The following is a 22009-nucleotide window of genomic DNA, read 5'->3' on the forward strand; positions in this document are numbered from 1 at the left end:
CATAGTGGCTGTACTAGTTTGCATTCCCACCAACAGTGTAAGAGGGTTCCCTTTCCTCCACACCCTCTCCAGCATTTATTGCTTGTAGACTTTTGGATTGCAGCCATTCTGACTGGCGTGAAATGGTACCTCACTGTGGTTTTGATTTGCATGAAAAGATGTTTAGCATCTTTTCATGTGTTTGTCAGCCATGTGTATGTCTTCTCTGGAGAAATGTCCGTTTAGTTCTTTGGCCCATTTATTGATTGGGTCATTTATTTTTCTGGAATTGAGCTGCAGGAGTTGCTTGTATATTTTTGAGATTAGTTGTTTGTCAGTTGCTTCATTTGCTATTATTTTCTCCCATTCTGAAGGCTGTCTTTTCACCTCGCTTGTAGTTTTCTTTGTTGTGCAGAAGATTTTAATTTTAATTAGGTCCCATTTATTTATTTTTGCTTTTATTTCCAATATTCTGGGAAGTAGATCATAGAGGATCCTACTGTGATGTATGTCGGAGAGTGTTTTGCCTATGTTCTCCTCTAGGAGTTTTATAGTTCCTAGTCTTATGTTTAGATCTTTAATCCATTTTGAGTTTATTTTTGTGTATGGTGTTAGAAAGTGTTCTTTTCTAGTTTCATCCTTTTACAAGTGGTTGACTAGTTTTCCCAGCATCACTTGTTAAAGAGATTGTCTTTACTCCATTGTATATTCTTGCCTCCTTTGTGAAAGATAAGGTGTCCATAGGTGCATGGATTTATCTCTGGGCTTTCTATTTCGTTCCATGGATCTATATTTCTGTCTTTGTGCCAGTACCATACTGTCTTGATGACTGTGGCTTTGTAGTAGAGCCTGAAGTCAAGAAGGTTGATTCCTCCAGTTCCATTCTTCTTTCTCAAGATTGCTTTGGCTATTCAAGGTTTTTTGTATTTCCATACAAATTGTGAAATTATTTCTTCTAGCTCTGTGAAAAATACCATTGGTAGCTTGATAGGGAGTGCACTGAATCTATAGATTGCTTTGGGTAGTATACTGATTTTCACTATATTGATTCTTCTGATCCATGAACATGGTATATTTCTCCATCTATTAGTGTTCTCTTTGATTTCTTTCACCAGTGTTTTATAGTTTTCTATATATAGGTCTTTAGTTTCTTTAGGTAGATATATTCCTAAGTATTTTATTCTTTTCATTGCAATGGTGAATGGAATTGTTTCCTTAATTTCTCTTTCTATCTTCTCATTATTAGTGTATAGGAATGCAATGGATTTCTGTGTGTTGATTGTATAATATCATATAAGAAACCAATCACCAGTCCAGGTTCAATGCAGGATACAGGATGCTTGGGGCTGGTGCACTGGGATGACCCAGAAGGATGGTATGGGGAGGGAGGTCAGAAGGGGTTTCAGGATGGGGAACACATGTACACCCGTGGCACATTCATGCTGATGTATGGCAAAACCAATACAATATTGTAAAAAGTAATTAGCCTCCAATTAAAATAAATAAATTTAAATTTAAAAATAAATAAATAAAAAATAAAAAGATAATGGGAGTTAGGTTTTAAAGGACAAGTGTCAGTAGATGAACATGGTATTCCAAAGCAATACAAGTACTGAAACACTTTCAGCAGGTATGATGTATCCCTTTATGTTACAATTTTAGACTAAGTTGAAGAAACTATTCTGTTTGTCTCCTACACACTTTGACTGAATTAAATGAAAGATGATGGTTTGAGGCACACTCCCTAATTTTTTAAGAGGAAAATAACATCATTTTGCCATTTATACTGTTTAGTATAATAATCCTTTATTAACATAGCTAGATATGAACATTAACCACTATAGTGAAGTGGTTAAGAGTTTGAGTTTTAGAGTCAGAATTATGAGCTTCAAATCCCATAATTTCCACATACTGTGTGACTTAGAGCAAGTTACTTAGCTGCTCTGTATCCTACATCCTTTACCTGTTTAAAAAAAAAAGGATAAAAGTACTATTGAACTATTATTGACAGGAGAGGACTAAATGAATCAGTTAGGGTCAGTACCTGATGTACGACAGTCAATATGATCATAAAATGTTAGAAATCATCACAACGTTATACTACCTAATTGTATGCCAAATATAAAAAATGTCATATCTCATTCCTTCAATTATTACTTCAATTAATCCTATTTTTATTTCTACACTTCAGTGAAAGTAATTCATATTTTTATTTCTACACTTCAGTGAAAGTAATTCACACTAAACATTTCTTGGTGCACATTCTTTGCATTTTCTGCAAACAAGTTATTCAACTAAAGTTTATTTGCTCTAGCAGTTAACCATATCATTTCCTATGTTTCAGTCACAGTCAGGTTTTAACAGGGCTATGAGCTCTGCTGACAGACAATCAGTACTCCTTTAAGCATCTGATGTAACTTTTTTTTTCTCAGTTTTCTTTACTGAGATGATTTTAATGATTCTATGCTTTTTATTTAATTAACATACAACATTGCTTAAGTTTAGGATATATGACACATTGATTTGAAACACCTCTAAACTGCAAAACAACTACCACTGCAGCATTAGCTACTCTATCAAGTCACATAATTATTCATTTTGTGATGAGAACATTTAAGTTCTAGTCTCTTAGAAAGTTTGAAGTGTATTGTTAGGGCATGTTAGAAGGAAAGTTTTCTAAAGAAATTCTATTGAGGGGACTAATTTATCTGAAAAATATAAAAAAAATAATAAAAACAAACATGCATTTGCTCTCTGACATTTTATGTACATATTATATGTATACAATATATATTTAATATCAGAGAAGCACTTACCGAAGCAATGGTTTTTAAAATCATATATACTTACAGACTGCTTAAATTCATTTAATTGCATTTGGAGACCCTGGGTTTTGTCAAGCTCCTTCTTCATTTCATTCAGATTCCGTTTCAGCTCTGTGACCTCTAAGCGCAGTGAGCGACGCTCCACTTCTGCTGCATGCAGCCTTTGTGTAAATCCAAATATTTGCTTCTGTAATGATGCTGTGCTTTTCTGTTGTCAAACAAGAGCAATTTTACAAGAAGTCACTACAGATTTTCTAAGTCCACAGCAATGACCATTTTCCCAAATTAAATGTAACCTGGGATACCCAGATAACAATATCAGCTCTACTAAAACTTGTTTAAGTGAAAGCTTCATTTTTTATGTGACCAATAATGTGCCTTACATGTAATAAAGGAAAGAAATAATCTACACAACTAGAAAATGTAATAATCAATTAATCCTTACACAATTCTGTTGTAGTATACTTACAGAGAACAGTAAATTCAGAACTCATGCCAGAACTTTTGTATTTTGATATTATTGACACTTATTTGGAGGTGCTTTCATTTATCATATTAAATGATTACATGAAATCTAAAAGAATTTGCATATACTTGTGTGCAACTACAAATAAACTTGATTTTGAATTAAATTTACAAGTTCTAAAATCCCTATTTAAGGAAATTGCATACATACCAAAATGGGCACATGGCCTTGCAGACCATATTTCAGGGCCAATGTGTTTACTTTATGAAGTCCACGGGCCAGCCTCTGAACCAGGGAGTCTTTTTCTACATACGTAATACTCCTGTTGTTGTGCAAAGGTATACTGTCCATTGCCAGACTAATTTTATCCATGAGTTTTGCGAAAGAATTCTTGGCTGCCCCTATAAGTAAATGTCCACAAATTCTGGAATTTGGATCTTCAAAAGAAAAAAAAAAGGCACAGAAAAACGGGACTTGTTGCATGTTCATTTCACAATACTGCCAATCACAACATAATGAAAATATTTTCTCAGTTATATAATTCCTACTAACCAATAGCAATCCATTCAAGAAGCTCCCTCCGGTATTAATTTTCACTGAGTAGGAAACAGCTTACCTACTAAATAATGTACCTAAAGAAAATCTGCATGTATTTACAGTATTCCTACATACTAAACACTATGACACTAAAAAGTCATCATCAATCTTTTGTTTTAAAACCCAACAAATTCATTTTCTATTTATAGCTACTGAAGCTTATTACTGTAATGTCACACTATTTATGTTATCAGAAAATATAATTTTCCTTATTCCAAGGCAATTAAAATTTTACAACTACAATTACTCATTTTCCCAGAGGATTTTGGTAATCATTTCTCTCATATAATGGACTTAAGGTCCCAGCATATCCAACATGGCCTGCTAGCTGCTAGATTCATCAGGTCTGTAATTAATAATTGTGTTTAATGTTGATAAATAAAATTGTCAGTGTTCTTTCTACTAATTGGTATTCCAGACAATGGTTAATAGGTTTATTTATGCCTTAATAAAAGTCGTGTAATTTAGTTTTCCCTCTGCTAGGCAGGTCTTCATCTGTCATTACTTCTCTTACGATACTATCCATGTAAAATGACAAACAGGAAGAGACTGTTTAAATAAAGGAGTATACCACTCTACATTTCAAGCTCCTCTGCTGTTGGGAGTTAATTTAAATCTTGTCTACACATCAGAAGAGCAGAAAGAGTATTTGGCCAGTTTTCTCCAAGAGAAAAGTGTTTCATGATTCTAAGAACACATATGGCTGGGCACTGGAGAGCAGCGCTGACTGAGAAGCTGGGCCATCAGCGGTTTTCTGTGTCAGAAACAGTCGTCTCACAGAAGCCCTATATTCAAAATTTTGAGTCTGTTTTATTTCTTTAATCCTCAGTTTATGAAAGGAAAGATTAATTTTTCAATTTATGCAGCAGTTAGTACCAGAGAACCACATTACTTAGAAGTTACATGTAAACTAGAAATTGTTAATTGGATAAAAGTATAAAACTCTTATAAAACATCTACACGGATAAAACATCCTTCATGTGGAACTGATTTCTTTCAGCTGTTGATGCTTTGGCTTCTAAGAACATAAGGAAAAGTAAATATAAAATATGTCCTCTGTCATAAATATGTTCTCTGAGAAGCCCATGGACAGAAGGCACACAAAGTATGATTACAATACACAGTTCTTTTCATAACAGATTCCTTAAATAAATCATGAGTAAAAAAATTTATTAGCTTTATGTAGAATAAACACATAATGCAGAACACTGTAAGTTACAAAACTACAGGATGTATTTAACAGGTTAAATAATTGAATAAACAGTAATATTTATTTGTTATAACATTCAATATAACACATCAATTCCGATGTCTATATATGCACTCCCTATTTCTCTAGCAAGCTTGCAACTCCTTAATTATTTTCATCTAGTAAACTTTTTTTGTCTTCACAGTGCCAGTCTAGTATATATAAGTATTTTTCACAGGTTTGTTGGATTAAGTTATATTTCTTTTTGCTTCTATAGTAGCTGCAACAATGTTGAATACAAGAATGCATTCAATGATACCAAGAGAAGTTGATTAACATTAGCTTTTATAGTACGTCAAAAGTTATTCTTTCTAAATAAACGAGGTTAAAGGCTCATTGTTAAGAAATTTTCAGGAATACAAAGGTAATAAACCTTTTACCCTTTAGAAGAAAAATCAATTATAATTAAATTTTAATGAATGGTAGGGTTTTTTCTCCTATATCACAGCAACGTGTTGTGTAGACACTAACCACTCTGAGAGGTGAAATGAAGAAGCAAAATAATTTCACAAGGCATTCTTTTGAATTTTTAAGAAGTGGGAAAGAGGCATACACTCCAAGTTTCTGACTGCTACTTTCAATGAATTACAAAAAGCATATTATTTTATAAATAATTTATGCTTTGATGAATAAGAAGTGTTTTTACAATTTACTTCACATCATACAGTATAGAGTACAATTAATTCAATATTAAATAAATGAAGAAACAAAAAAATCCTCTAGTGACATAGTTGTAGAACTATTTGTGTAATGAAACAGAAATAAGGGGGAAAATAAAGTCACTGAAATTCCTCATGTCTAAACTTGTCTAGACTGTTTAAACTGTTTGACTTGTTACATTTAACAAATTCTTGTTTACGCTAAATACATGTATTAGTCACTTTTCCCCTATCTAACAGCATAAGTCTTTCAAGAAAGAAGAGGACTCTAGGTTCTGCAATTACCTTTTCCAATAGAAGGGGCAATATTGCATGACTAAGGTTAATATCCTCAAAAATTCATAGAGAATTGTTTCGATCACTAGTCTTAACGCTAATAGGTGTGATATACAAGGAGTTTTTATAATTATATATAAAACAAACACACACACGCATATATGAACATAATGAGTTAATTTGTAAAAGAATATGAATGGTTATAGAACAAATGAAAAGATATGCAACCTAACAATCAAAATTATAAATAAGGAATAATATAGAGCTGTCTTTTCTCTTTCAAACTGATAAAGATGAAAAAGACTGTCAAAACTTTGTGTACCAAAGACATAATGTGAAAATCAGAATTCTAAGTACTGTTCATGGAAGTGTAATGCAAAGAAACTTTTATGAAAGGAAGACAGACTATAATTTCCAAATGTAAAACATCCAAACTCATTTCTTAGGACTTAGCCAAGGAAATAATTTCACAAGTATAAAATGCTTTTATGTACAATATGCTAATCACAGCATAGTTTATTACAACATTACTTAAAATAGTAAAGAAACATGAAAAAATGTCAATATCCATCAATAGGGAATTCATTCTCAGAGTAAACTATATACATATAAACAACAGAATAAGCGAAAAGTAAAAGCGTTAATCGCTGAGTCATGTTCAACTCTTTGTGATCCACATGGACTATAGCCCACCAGACTCCTCCGTTCATGGAATTCTCCAGGCAAGAATACTGGAGTAGTATGTAATCAGATATAATGAATGAAGTACACTTATCTTACTGACACAGAAAGAAATTTATTATCCAGTGAGTAGAAAAAAAAATTATAATGAGACATGATTATATGATTTCCTCATATAAAACTGCATGTGTTGGTGTATATATATGTTTATACACATGTCTGGAAGATTTGTAGAAATTATTAAAGTGTTAAGAATGATAGGGATAGCCTTTTGGGTGACTTTTATTTCTTCTGTGCAAGTTTCTACACTGTGTCAAGTTTTTATATCATGCACAAACGCTTTTACAGAAATAACACAAATATTTTTTAAAAGCACTGTATACTGGGACTTCCCCGGTGGTCCAGTGGTTAAGACTCCACACTTCCAGTGCATGGGGTACAGGTCTGATCCCTGGTTGAAGAACCAAGAGCCCACATGCCACAGGGTGCAACCAAAATAAAGTTTTCTACAAAAAAAAAAAAAAAAAGGCACTGTATAACTGCCTTCCTCATTCATTCATTAAACAGCTAGCAACAGAGCAACTCATATGTATGAAGATACTGCGCTAAGCAATGTGGAGATGGGATCTATAACACTGATTAAAAATCAGTAGCTCTTGTTTCTATCAGTGTTATTTATAAATAATATATAGATATAAATGACCAATAAGAGGAGTACTCAAAAACATACCTTGACTTAGACAAATGCTATTGAGGGGAATGATTATCAAAAGCAGGGGGTTATTGGTCATTTTTGTCCCATATACACCTTTGGTAGCCTGATAAAACCTATGGATCCCCTTCTTATAATAATACTTTTAAACATGTTAAGTTAAAATATACAGAATTACAATGAAAGCAAATTTCATTAAAATGCAGTTATCAAACGATTTTAAGGTTCATGAGATCCAACCTGTCAATTCTAAAGGAAACCAGTCCTGAATATTCACTGGAAGGACTGATGCTGAAGCTGAAACTCCAATACTCTGGCCACCTTATACAAAGAACTGACTCATTGGAAAAGACCCTGATGCTGGGAATGATTGAAGGTGGGAGGAGAAGGGGATGACACAGGACGAAACAGTTGGATGACATCCCCGATGCGATGGACATGAGTTTGAGTAGACTCCGGGAACTGGTGATAGACAGGGAAGCCTGGCGTGCTGCAGTACATGGGGTCTCAGAGAGTCAGATACGACTGAGCGACTGAACTGAACTGAATGTATTAGATATAAGATAATATAAAGTGAAGTCGCTCAGTCGTGCCCGAATCTTTGCAACCCCATGGACAGTAGCCTGCACCAAGCTCCTCCGTCCATGGGATTTTCCAGGCAAGAGTACTGGAGTAGATTGCCGTTTCCTTCTCCAGGGAATCTCCCTGACCCAGGGATCGAACCCAGGTCTCCTGCATTGTAGACAGATGCTTTACCATCTGAGCCACCAGGTAAGTCCTATTTATAACACAAACTAACTAAAATTAATATTTTAAAATTAGCATATGAAAGTTGTTGCTTAGCCATACTAAGAACCTTGACCTATGAGCTGATCTTTATGAAGGCATTAAACATGTCAGGCTTGCATCAATTTTTTTTTTATATATTTAGAAGTGATGAAAATCCTAACCCACAGTATATACTGCTACAAATGTAATTAAAGTTCCTATAGTTCACTTTACAAGGCAGAGGTAGGCAATTCTCAAAAAATATTAGAATACACCAAGGCTTTCAAATTCTTAACATGTATACACTACTATATATAAAATAGATAACCAACAGTGACTAATAATTGTATAGCACAAGGAACTATACTCAGTATTTTGTAACAATCTATAAGGAAAAAGTGATAAATAATATATGTATAACTGAATCTATTTGCTATAAATCTGAAATATAACACTGTAAATCAACTATACTTCAATGAAAATTTTTTTTAAATCTATTGTGGAAAGTTTTTGTTCAAAATTCAGTGAGTTCATCTTTGGCTAAGTCAATCTATTCAATAAATTTATACCACAAAGTTAAAAAGATTGTGAATCTATGATTCGCATTAGATGCTATGAAGACAGAAGGAACTTAACACTTTTGAAAGAGTTCTGAACTGTTTCCAAGTGCTTACAGGTTGCTCTTTCAAAGAAGTAACAGAATTTTTTACTTAGGGAATCCTGGAATGCAACACAGAATGAAGAACACAGAAGTAGCTGTTCATCCATCCACTGGATGTACTTGGTGTAGTCCTGTCCTCAAATGTGGTCAGCTGCACTGCATTCGGAGAAAGCGATGGCACCCCACTCCAGTACTCTTGCCTGGAAAATCCCATGGATGGAGAAGACTGGTAGGCTGCAGTCCATGGGGTCGCTAAGAGTCGGACACGACTGAGCAATTTCACTTTCACTTTTCACTTTCATGCGTTGGAGAAGGAAATGGCAACCCACTCCAGTGTTCTTGCCTGGAGAATCCCAGGGATGGGGGAGCCTGGTGGGAGCCCGTCTAGGAGGTCGCACAGAGTCGGACACAACTGAAGCGACTTAGCAGCAGCAGCAGCACTGCATCAGTATCCAGCTATACATAGAAGACTGATAACAAATCATGTGTGTGATAATCTATTACTGACCACCAAGAGACGAGCATAAACAATATCTAGAGATAGTTGTAACAACTATATTGTAATTTTAAAATAGCTGTGAAGCCATGTTTGGGAACACATGTAAGAATTAAAGATTTTAAAATTAAAAAAATAAAAAACTATAATAAAAAAAATAATAAAATAAAATAAAATAGCTGTGATTTTAATTAGTAACTAAGTCACCATGCTGTTAATATTATCATGGTCCGTCATCACCATGCATAACTGAAGGAAATGTTGAAGTTCATTAACGGTTAGTAAATGTTAGTCGCTCAGTCGTGCCCGACTCTTTGCGACCCCATGGACTGCAGCCCACCAGGCTCCTGTGTCCATGAGATTTTCCAGGCAAGGATACTGGAGTGGGTTGCCATTTCCTTCTCCAGAGGATCTTCCCAATCCAGGGATCGAACCCAGGTCTCCTGTACTGCAGGCAGATTCTTTACCGACTGAGCTACAAGGGAAGCCCAATGGTTAGTAAACCAAGATGTGATTATTTTTCATTCACGTCCATCAATACTCCCCCTCTGAATTCTATCCATGGACCATTTTGAGAAAGGTTCTGTGAACCCCAGATTAAAGAATATGAGTGCAGTTTTGGAGAATCAGGTGCTGTCCCTGTGTTGGGAAGATCCCCTGGAGAATGGAATGGCTACCCAGTGCAGTAGTTTGGAATTCTGTGGGCAGAGGAGGATGGTGGGCTATAGTCCATGGGGTCACAAAGAGTAAGACATGACTGAGCGACTGACACACCTTATCTAATAAATATACTACTCAATCATAAATCTGCATCCTTGAGCCTCTACTTTTCCATCAGCTTAAATAATAAGGAAGCTACATCCCTGGATTACTTCACTCTAAAAACTATTATAATATGCTCTCAGATTTCACTGAAGAGAAGTAACACTAGCAAAAAAAAAAAGTTCTGTATCTTCATGAAGCAGCTTTTAAAGATATAAACTGTGAGGTTATTCAATATTTCCAATATGATAATCCATGTAATAAATTCCTCTTAGGGTCTAGTGGGGAAAAAAAAAAGTTTGCTCTGCATGTTTGGAGACATAACAGAGCATCCTATATCTGGGGAACAGCAAGCAGCTCAGTTTAGCTGAACTGTAGGTTTATTAATGACAGTGCACAGAAGTGAAACTATACAAAAAAATGAAAATCAGATCAAGAAGGGTTTTGTATACGAAGCTAACGAGCTGATTCATAAAGCAAGAATTGAAGACTAATACTGCTGTTGATACAAAGACATGTGACAAACCAAGCACCACCAGCATGCAATAACTCATTTAAACCCTTACAACAGCCAATGAGATTATACAATTATTACTCACTGAAAATAAGTGATGAAAAAAGAACAACAAAAATGGCACATAGGACGATCTGGTCATATTGAAATATACACAGAATTTGAAAGAAGTACACACAAATATTAATCATACTCTCAGAGAGGGATTACAGAAGCTATCTTTACTTAAAGTGATATTTTATAAATACCTATACCCTGCCATAACTTTTTTCTGGAACAAGGTGGGGGTTTAAAATATTTTTAATACACATGTATTATTTTAGAATAGATCTGAGAGGAAATTTTTTCTTTTGTTCTTTTACAAAAAAAATCTTAAAAAACAATTGTGCTGCTTTGTTAGACAGTATCTGGATATTCAATCAAATTTTCTATGGTTCCTAAAAGTTTCCACAAACTATCTGTAAGTTGCAAAATATGTTAAAGCTTCATATATGTTTCTTAAAATAATTTTGACCTTGTAAATTATTTTAACTAATAAATATACTCTATGGAAGTGTGACACTGGAATCTGACATGGTCACGAACACTTCCAAAGATAAATTATTCATTCAAAAGTGTTCTTAAAAATGACAGGCAAATAAATTTTAGTTTAAAAAAACAAAATAGCTGTTCATCATAAAATCCTTTCAAATTTTCTGTATGCTTTAAAATTCTCAAAATGTTTGAAAAATATGGGGAAAGGCAAACATAATCATTTTTAAAGCCACAAAACACAAGTCGGGAAGTTAAATGTGGCTTCCTTCGAAGGAGACACGAGTAGCTCAAGAGTTAAAAATGATCCCTGGTCAGGCTGCACTTGTTTGAGATATGAATGACATTAGGTGTGTAACAAAATTCTGTAAATTACTTCTCACACTTCACTGTGTATACAGACCATCTTTTTAGAACGCACACTCTGGCATGAGACTGCACTTCTGGCATATCACTGTTAATGCTGAGGCTGCTGGTCCGCAGCCACACTTTGAGTGTGGCTCTTCAACCCTTCGACATGTCTCTGTACTCTTTGTTAGGATTCAATAAAGTCTTTAAGTTTTAAAATATAAACCAATAGCTACTTGCTAATATAAGTATCTTCACTTGCTGCTTGGAACTTCCTAATATGAAACCTCAATGTTGTGCCAAAGACAGCCTGGATTTCTGAGTTTTGAGTGGAAGAGCTGCTATGACCTCTACAAAGTTAACGTAAAGTATACAACAAAAGAAAGTTGTGAGTGGTGATAGCAGGGGCATGTATATCTGAGTCATCTATCTTCTAGATAATTAAGATTCACTTATAATTGAAGTATATAACAAAATGCATGAACATTCTATTCATAATCAGTTATACCTGCACTTATTCAGAGATATTTCAGAGCAAATCAGCACATTTGTTTATATGTTGATAAATATGCTTGGTCTGAACAAGTTACATTAAAAAGCTGAGCTATCTATAGGGTTCTTCAGTCCATTCCTATCATGATTGATATCCTAGCCCTTCAGTGGAAGTAACATTCTCCCCTGTTTGAGGTAAATGATCTCTTGCAGGCACACCATTTGGATACCTAGAAGAGGCAATTTATCTCAAGTGGGCAAACACTTTAATGAAGGCAAGAAGGTTGCCACCTGTCCAGTATTTACAGAGACAACATGGAAACCGGGGTCTTTGCCCACTGCCTATAAATATACTGTCAAAGTTTAAGAAGGCAGTAGGGCCAACTACCTTGCAACCACTTCACTTTCTGAGTAGTGAATTCAAGTCACCATTGTTGAACCTATAGCTTCACGAAAAGGTATACAGTAATATACAGGTTCCACTGAGACATCAGGATACAAAAAAAGAGATAAAATGACATTTATTGGAAAAATGACATATACAAGGGACTTGGAAAGATGCATTTACTCTGAATAACTATGAGCTAGGAACTTTCCTTGGCCAAATTTTACAGATACAGATAGTGAGAATGAAAAAGGATGAAGTGATTTTCCCAATGACACACAGGTAGTAAGCAGTGGAACCCAGATTCAAATTTAGAATTCAGGTTCCTAATCAATATTCTATTATAAATCCAACATGTTTAATTTTCTCTCCTATAAATGGTTAATAGTTTAATTCAGAACTCACTCTAAAAAAGATAAGCACCTAACTTTCTAAAAGAGTACTGTACTGATATATTTAAGCTTTGAACAAAGATAACAGCAGAAGCAATAACTACCATTTAATATATTAGAAGTTACTACTTGGTATTGCCATACAAGTACTAGCTTTCCTGGAGCTAAAAAGGAAAAAAGTGAAAATGAATGAAATAATGCCATCTGCCACAACATGAATGGAGCTAGAGACTGCCATACTAAGTTAAGTCAGAAAGTCAAATATATGATATCGCTTATATGTGGAATCTAAAATATGATACAAATGAACTTATTTGCAAAATAGAAACAGACTCACTGACATAGAAGATAAACTTATGGTTAGTAAAGGGGGAGGGGGAGGGGTAAACTAGGAGTTTTGGATAAACAGACATCAGTCATGTCCGATTCTTTGTGACCCCATGGACTATCTGTCCATGGAATTCTCCAGGCCAGAATACTGGAGTGGGTAGCTGTTCCCTTCTCCAGGGGATCTTCCCAATCCAGGGATCGAACCCAGGTCTCCAGCATTACAGGTGGTTTTTCTGTACCAACTGAGCCACCAGGGAAACCCAGATATGAACTACTATATATATAAAAGAGAGAAACAACAAAGATCTACTTTATAGCACAGAGAACCGTACTCAATATTCTATAATAAACACTAAAGAAAAGAATATGAAAAATAGTATATCTGTGCATGTGTGCATATATATATGAATCACTTTGCTATGTACCAGAAACTAAAACAATCAGTTCAGTTCACTCGCTCAGTCTTGTCCGACCCTTCATGACCCCATGAATCGCAGCACGCCAGACCTCCCTGTCCATCACCAACTCCCGGAGTTCACTCAGACTCACATCCATCGAGTTGGTGATGCCATCCAGCCCTCTCATCCTCTGTAAACCCCTTCTCCTCCTGCCCCCAATCCTTCCTGGCATCAGGGTCTTTTCCAATGAGTCAATTCTTTCCATCAGGTGGCCAAAGTATTGGAGTTTCAGCTTCAGCATCAGTCCTTCCAATGAATACCCAGGGTTGATCTCCTTCAGAATGGACTGGTTGGATCTCCTGGCAATCCAAGGGACTCTCAAGAGTCTTCTCCAACACCACAGTTCAAAAGCATCAATTCTTCGGCGCTCAGCTTTCTTCACAGTCCAACTCTCACATCCATACATGACCACAGGAAAAACAATAGCCTTCACTAGACGGACCTTTGTTGGCAAAGTAATATCTCTGCTTTTCAATATGCTATCTAGGTTGGTCATAACTTTCCTTCCAAGGAGTAAGTGTTTTTTAATTTCATGGCTGCAGTCACCATCTGCAGTGATTTTGGAGCCCAAAAAAATAAAGTCTGACACTGTTTCCCCATCTATTTCCCATGAAGTGATGGGACCAGATGCCATTACTAACACAATACTGTAAATAAAAAAAGACAGTGATGCCATCAACACATAGTCCTGACAAGTAATATGATTTAAACTTTTAGCATGTTCTTCAAAATGAAAAATAAAGAGAAAACAAAGAAAAAGAGTTCTAAGAAATATTCTCTTTCATTTCCGAATTTTCACTTGTACCAAGTAGACTTTCCCAACATTCTGCCATTTCAGTGTCCCACATGGCTGAAAGAATCAAGATACAACTCACAGTATTAGATGATTCAAGGAACAAAGAACTGATTACAAATCAAAGCTGAACTGATATTCTTGATACCTGGCCTAGGATGAAAACATCCTACTGTAAACTGGTTAAACAGATGATGGAATGTCCAACTGATATATATTTCCCAGATATCACAATCACTCTCTAGAAGAATATTACCAGAAATAACTAATGGAATAGCATGTCAGCAACTTGCTTGCAAGCCATTTAGCAAATATAATTCTCTGTTGTGTACCTGCAGCTTTTCCTTAAGTCTGAGGCTGTTTCAAAATAATTTTTAAATGAAGACATTAAAAAGCATGCAGCCTATGATATCATTTATATCACTTATCAGTCTGTTAGTGGATGGATGAGTGGGTGGAAACTCCAAGAGATGGAAGGGAGGAAGGAAGGGTGAGTGGATTGAGAGAGAGAGATTTTTTTTCAATCCTTATATGTATACTAATTTATAACAAAACCATGTTTTAACAATTGGAACTGTAAGGGGTGTGTAAATGGCCTTGAAATTTTAAGATAAACTAATGTATTTTCAATTGAAATTTACATTTTTATGAAATTCCATTATTATTTAATTAATGCAATAAATAAAGACCAATATTTGAACTAAGAAAGTTAGTAAAATAGAAAACAAAGACAAGTAAGTGCTTTACAAATTAACTCATTTAGTCCTCTAAACAATTCTGAGAAAAATAATCCTATTCCTACTTTACAAGTAAAGAAACTGGGGAACAGAGAGTTTAAACAACTTGTCCATGTCACATGGTGAGCATGAGTCAGTAATCAAAATCAGGAAGAATACATACTTAACCCTACACCATGTTGCCTCCACTGTATAATAGCACTTCAGCAATTTTAGAACAGAAAATTAATAATTAGTAGTTTAAAAAATGTATACAGGAGACGTGTATGTGTTCATGTTCATTAACACAAGATGCTGCTTTCATGCTGAGATAGGGGGTAAGGGAACAACAATTTTTTAGCACCCACTATACACCAGGAAGAAACGTTATGACCAACCTAGATAGCATATTGAAAAGCAGAGACATTACTTTGCCAACAAAGGTCCATCTAGTCAAGGCTACGGTTTTTCCAGTGGTCATGTATGGATGCAACAGTTGGACTGTGAAGAAAGCTGAGTGCCGAAGAATTGATGCTTTTGAGTTGTGGTGTTGGAGAAGACTCTTAAGAGTTCCTTGGACTGCAAGGAGATCCAACCAGTCCATTCTGAAGGAGATCAACCCTGGGATTTCTTTGGAAGGACTAATGCTGAAGCTGAAACTCCAATACTTTGGCCACTGCATGAGAAGAGCTGACTCACTGGAAAAGACTCTGATGCTGGGAGGCATTGGAGGCAGGAGGAGAAGGGGACGACAGAGGATGAGATGGCTGGATGGCATCACCAACTCGATGGACATGAGTTTGAGTGAACTCCGGGAGTCGGTGATGGACAGGGAGGCCTGGCGTGCTGCAATTCATGGGGTGGCAAAGAGTCAGACGTGACTGAGCGACTGAACTGAACTGAACTGAAAGACTGTGAGGCCTGGTAAAGTTAAGTAACTTGCCCAACTTCACACAACTAATAACTAGCAAGACTGAATATAATATCAAGGTTCACAATGATAATTTTTGTACTAGTTCAATAACAATTATCTGCCTGGGCCATATCCTTTCTAATATTCTTCAGTACTTTGATACACCTATTATTTTCCGTCTCTAAGCAACCCTCATTTTTCTCTTCTCTAAGCAGTGTTCTTTTTAAAAAGTGTTAATTTATAGATCTATTTAATTTGGCACTGTGCTGGGTCTTCGATGCTGTGTGAGCCCCCTCTAGTTTCGAGAGCGGGGGCCACTCCCTAGCTGTGGTGCGCAGGCTTCTCATTGCAGTGGCGTCTCTTGCTGCAAGGCACAGGCTCGAGGGCAGGTGGGCCCCAGGAGTTGCAGCATGAGGGCTCAGCAGTTGCAGCTCCCAGGCTCTAGAGCACAGGCTCAGTTGTGGCACACAGGTCTAAATGCTCCATGACATGTGGGATCCTTCCGTATCAGGGATCGAAGCCATGTCTTCTGCACTGGCAGGCAAATTCTACAACACTGAGCCACCAAGGCAGGCCCCAAGTAGTGTCTTTATCCAACAACATTTAAACCTTCCCTAAAGTAAGTTTTCTTGAACTTGCTATTTTTTTTTTGAATAGTCAAACAGTTTATTACTGCAGCCAAAATCTATAATAAACCTAAATGTCCATTACCCGGAGAACAGATAAATAAATTCATACGTGTAGTATATTTATACAATGAAACATAATACAGCAAAATTTTAAAACTGCAAACAATAAGTGAATAAATCTCACAGACACTATGTAACAGAAGCCAGATATAATGGGTACTTATTTATGTACCCAAGTAGTGTTCTTTATCCAAGAACATTTAAACCTTCCCTAAAATAAGTGTTCTTGAACTTGCTATTTCCTCCAGCTAGAGGCATACCAGGTTCTAACATCAAAGGCAGCTAGTTCCTGAAAGTAGGCACACACTTACAAACACCATTCCTGGTCTACCTTCCACTTGATAGTTCTTACCTATACTTATTGCTACCAATATTCTTAAAATATATTTATGTACATTTTTATTTCAGACTCCAAATCCAGTGTGTTGAGGTTTTGCCAATATATTAAAATATGCATATTTCTTACCAACATTTATGGCAAAATCTAAAAATAATCTTTGAGTCATAAGTTTTGTACTACAGGAGCCTAGGTTTTGAAGTTTGAAATCACAATAAATGATCCATATTTACACAGAAGAATTGTTTATAAAGAATTAAAATAAATCCCAAATTATTTCATTAATACTTAGTATATTTTATTACACAGTCAAGTATTAAGAAGTCTGCTATACTTTTTTTTTTTACTATTAATGTGGCTGAAATGACCATAATTAGTCCAATGACATCGCTTAAGCAGTAGGTAACTGTATGTTACTCTTTTAGTGCAGAGAAATCAGTTTTCATTAACTTTCACACAAACAAGTCACACAATTTGCCACAAGAAAATAAACTTGAATTTTAGACCTTTGGAAACTGCTGGCTATTGCTGGTTTCATCTAGTGGAAAAGAGGAGACTATTCATATTAACTCTAGGTGGTACAGTGGTAAAGCTTGCCAATGCAGGAGACACAAGAGACACAGGTTCAATCCCTGGGTCAAGAAGATCTCCTGGAAGAGGAAAAAGCAACCCACTCCAGCATTCTTGCCTGAAAAACCCCACTGGCAGCAGAGCCTGGTGGACTATAGTCCATAGAGTTGCCAAGAGTTGGACACAATTGAGCACACACACACACAATTAAACAAACAAAAAAACACACTGCCGTATGAGAGAGGAAAATTTTCTACTGATTCACTTATTATTCAATTGTCTGAAATTCACAGCCAGAAACAGAAGGAGTACTAAAACATTTGAAGGAACGTTACCAGCAATTCTTAATAAAAAAGCTAACGATGAGCTTTCCATAGGAAAAGCAGATCCTAAGGGGAAAAACAGGTGGATATATTCACCATTTCTCCATAAAGACAAAATAATACATCAAAAATTGCATTAATTCACTACTTCATTAAATACAGATTTAATCATCTATCTGAATAAAAGAAAGATAAAAACAAATACATTTTCTTCTTTGAAGGTTTATCAGAATTTGTACCAAAAGGCATTCCTGGAAATTTACTTTTGTATTTTCCAAGGACATAAAAAAAGGGAATCATACCTGTTTTACTAATAGCTTCCTGTACTTCAGCCATGGAACTGATTATTGCAACAAGAAGGTCAGTACTGGTGAGCCAACTGAGAGCTTGCAAACAACGTAACTGCTCCTTTTGATGTTCTACAAAAATAGAAAAAATCCGTTATGCAATGCTACAAAAAAGTACTAAAATTCATTTAAAAATTATGGGAATGTTTAGCTATTTAAGAAATAGAACAAAAATTGTACATAGAACTTCACCTAGTATGCTGCTGCTGCTGCTAAGTCGCTTCAGTCGTGTCCGACTCTGTGCGACCCCATAGACGGCCGCCCACCAGGCTCCCCCTTCCCTGGGATTCTCCAGGCAAGAACACTGGAGTGGGTTGCCATTTCCTTCTCCAATGCATGAGAGTGAAAAGTGAAAGTGAAGTCGCTCAGTCGTGTCCGACGACTCTTAGCAACCCCATGGACTGCACCCCACCAGGCTCCTCCATCCATGGGATTTTCCAGGCAAGAGTACTGGAGTGGGGTGCCACTGCCTTCTCCATGGAGAAGTCTATAATAAATGTTAGATTTATTGATTCTATTTATATATATAATGGTAATGCTAACTGACATCATAAAAAAAGAGAAGAAAACTTTCTTTAGTTCTACTTATATTATTTAATAGCTTACTTTTGAAAAGTTAAAAATTGAAATAATTGTTGCCTCAGAATAGTCACACATTCCGGGACTGACACATAGACACTACTATGTGTAAAATACTATGTGCAAAATATGTTCCAAGATGCTTGCTCCTTGGAAGAAAAATTATGACTAACCTAGACAGCATATTAAAAAGCAGAGACATTACTTTGCCAACAAAGGTCTGTCTACTCAAAGCTACGGTTTTTCCAGTAGTCATGTATGGATTTGAGAGTTGGACTATGAGCACCAAAGAATTGATTATTTTGAACTGTGGTGTTGGAGAAGTCTCTTGAGAGTCCCTTGGACTGCGAGGAGATCCAAGGAGTCCATCCTAAAGGAAATCAGTCCTGAATATTCATTGGAAGGACTGATGCTGAAGCTGAAACTCCAATCCTTTGGCCACCTGATCCAAAGAGCTGACTCATTGGAAAAGACCCTGATGCTGGGAAAGATTGAAGGCAGGAGGAGAAGTGGACAGAGAGGATGAGATGACTGGATGGCATCACCGACTCGATGGACATGAGTTTGAATATACTCTGGGAGTTGGTGATGGACAGGGAGGCCTGGCACGCTGCAGTCCATGGGGTCGCAAAGAGTGGGACACGACTGAGCAACTGAACTGAACTGACTGATGTGCAAAAGAGCTAGCTAGTGGGAACCTGTTGTACAGTGCAGGGAGCTCAGCTCAGTGCTCTGTGGTTACCTAGACCGGTGGGATCAGTGGGTAGAAGGGAAGTCCAAGAGGCAGAGGGTTTATGTACACATACAGCCGATTCACAGAAGAAACTAACACAACATTGTAAAGCAACCGTACCACGATTTAAAAACAAAAAAAAAGGAATAGTCAAGCATTCAAAAAGATGTTTGCTGTAAACTCACATTTGCTCCATTTTTATTCATCAATAGATTTTTAACTCTGATCATTTTATACTAACTCAAATGAAGTGAAAGTAATTTATGCTACTAATTAATTTTAAATATGGCAGTTTCTGGATTCACTACTGAAAAATCACTGTACAAACTCTTCAATTTACTGTGAAAAGAGCACTGAAATATAATAAAGCTATACAAAGTTGAAATTACATATACTTGCTACCTTGTTTATATTTTAATGTTTACAACAAAAATCAAAACCTAACTTACATATACATATACAGTTATTCTTACACACATATATATCTATTGATACCTATATATGTAGATATGTTACATGATTTGACATTGTAAACGATTTTTTAAAGTCTTTGCATAATGAGCCAATATATTCACTTCGGATGTCACTTATGTTCAACTTAAGATTTTTAAAAGCCCAAATGATCTTACTTGGAAATTTATACTTGTCTTTGAGCTCTCCTGTACACACTAAAACGCCTATGCCTTCTCTGAAACTCTCCATCCAGGTAAAAAGAGAGACACACGACTGGCCCAAAATCTTGAGTCTGTTTGCTGCCAAAATTGCAATAACACCTTTCCGGAATACACGTATCAATCCTTTGAATGTTTTTTTCTTCATCTTGGCTTCCTCTTGCTTCTTTTCTTCTACTGTTGACAGAGCCTGGGCTAGAGTTCTAACTTCCAATTTTAACAACTCAAAGGTGTTGACCTGCTCCTGGAGAAAATCTCTCTGTGTAGATAAGGCAGATGATCGGCTGTAGAGAGGATAGAAGGCGCCAGCCATCAGTGCACAGGCTGCCAGCAAGGAGGTCTTTTCCCTTTTGGTCTGGGATAACAAGTTTTTGAAGTGGGAATTTTCAAACACCAATTGTTCGTGTGACTTCTCAATACGGTTCAATTTTTCCATATTTTTTTCAGCAATTTCTTGAAATTTCTAAAAGAAGAGAAGTCAAATAATATATTTGATCAAGAAACAAATGGGCATTTTAACCCGTCTTTAAAAAAAGAGAGCCTTTTGCTAACAACCATTTCTTCTTTCGAAGATCTATGTTCTAAAATATCAAAAAAACACATATGACAGAGCAACAGTGGGCCAAACAGCTTAGATCCAACGTGCACAGGTTTTTAATCCTCTTATGTGGAAGCTTTACATAAAGTAGAACACATAAATTTTAAAATATTTTGTAAATTTCTTGTACATTCTCACATACATACACAGATTCAAAAAAAGAAAATTTCTTCTCTTCTATTCCTCAGTAACAATTATTTCCTATTTTTAAACAGAAATCACACCAGCATTAGAGGCTTTTCTATATGTAAAAAGACAACTTTTTGTCAGAATAGCAAAGGATTAAATAAATAATACAACACACACCATCTGACTATCTGCCACTTACTAGATGAGAAGGGACTGATTCTCAGAATACACTCTCTTACTTCAGTTTCTTCTTTCCCAAGACAGAAGGCTGCACAAAGCACAGTGTCAGTGCTGGGGGAAAAAATGCTAATTGTGGGGTGGGCCTCTGCAGCTCTCTGGTCCTTTTTTCCTCATCAAGGTACATATAATTCAAAACTTAATATGGAACACAAAGAAATTTTAACTGCAGGCACTTGATTTTAATCTAGAAATAGACTAGAAAATAAACTCACTCTCCATGAAATCTTATGTCTAATCATTAAAGAATTACTGAAGCAAATTTTCAGAAGATAACAGATGTCAACTTTTTTACTGATTCATTTATCATTCAATAAACATTTATCGATTACTCACTAAATTCCATGTGCTAGGAAAACAGACAAATAAATCAATGATTGTGGTATAACATGATGGTGGAGCTACGCTAGATTGCCAGAAATGCATAAAAGGGTAGAGAGGCAGCCGGAAACAGACAGTCCTGGGATAACGATGAGAAATTAAAACACACCTAGAAACTGATAAAAATCTAGAATATATGACAAAAATACTCCTCTCTATATAGAGAAAACAGGAACACAATGGAATTTTTGGAAAACAGAATTAAGAGGCTATAGACTTACACAGCCCATTTTCATTTTAGGCTACCTGGTAGAAGCAGCTGATATCTAAAACATAAAAGAACTCATACAACCCAACAACAACAAACAACTCGATTTAAAAAAATGGGCAGACATCTGAATACACGTTTTTTCCCGAGTACGCATGTAAAGGGCCAACAGGCACATGAAAAGATGTTCAACATTGCTAATTA

The 22009-nt window shown here is 35.9% G+C and overlaps 1 protein-coding gene across 1 annotated transcript in view; it reads right to left on the reverse strand.

Annotated features, from left to right (window-relative positions):
• The window catches only part of CCDC171 (coiled-coil domain containing 171), a 321044-nt gene that overhangs the window by 171152 nt on the left and 127883 nt on the right, over positions 1-22009 (reverse strand). Inside the window, exons 16-19 of the mRNA XM_052645254.1 lie at positions 20211-20715; positions 18225-18341; positions 3481-3707; positions 2830-3012 (exon numbers count right to left, since the gene is read on the reverse strand). Of these exons, the coding sequence (XP_052501214.1) occupies positions 2830-3012; positions 3481-3707; positions 18225-18341; positions 20211-20715 (1032 nt within the window). The remainder of the gene's footprint in view (positions 1-2829; positions 3013-3480; positions 3708-18224; positions 18342-20210; positions 20716-22009) is intronic.

Source organism: Budorcas taxicolor, chromosome 8, assembly GCF_023091745.1.
Source record: "Budorcas taxicolor isolate Tak-1 chromosome 8, Takin1.1, whole genome shotgun sequence".
NCBI lineage: Eukaryota > Metazoa > Chordata > Mammalia > Artiodactyla > Bovidae > Budorcas > Budorcas taxicolor.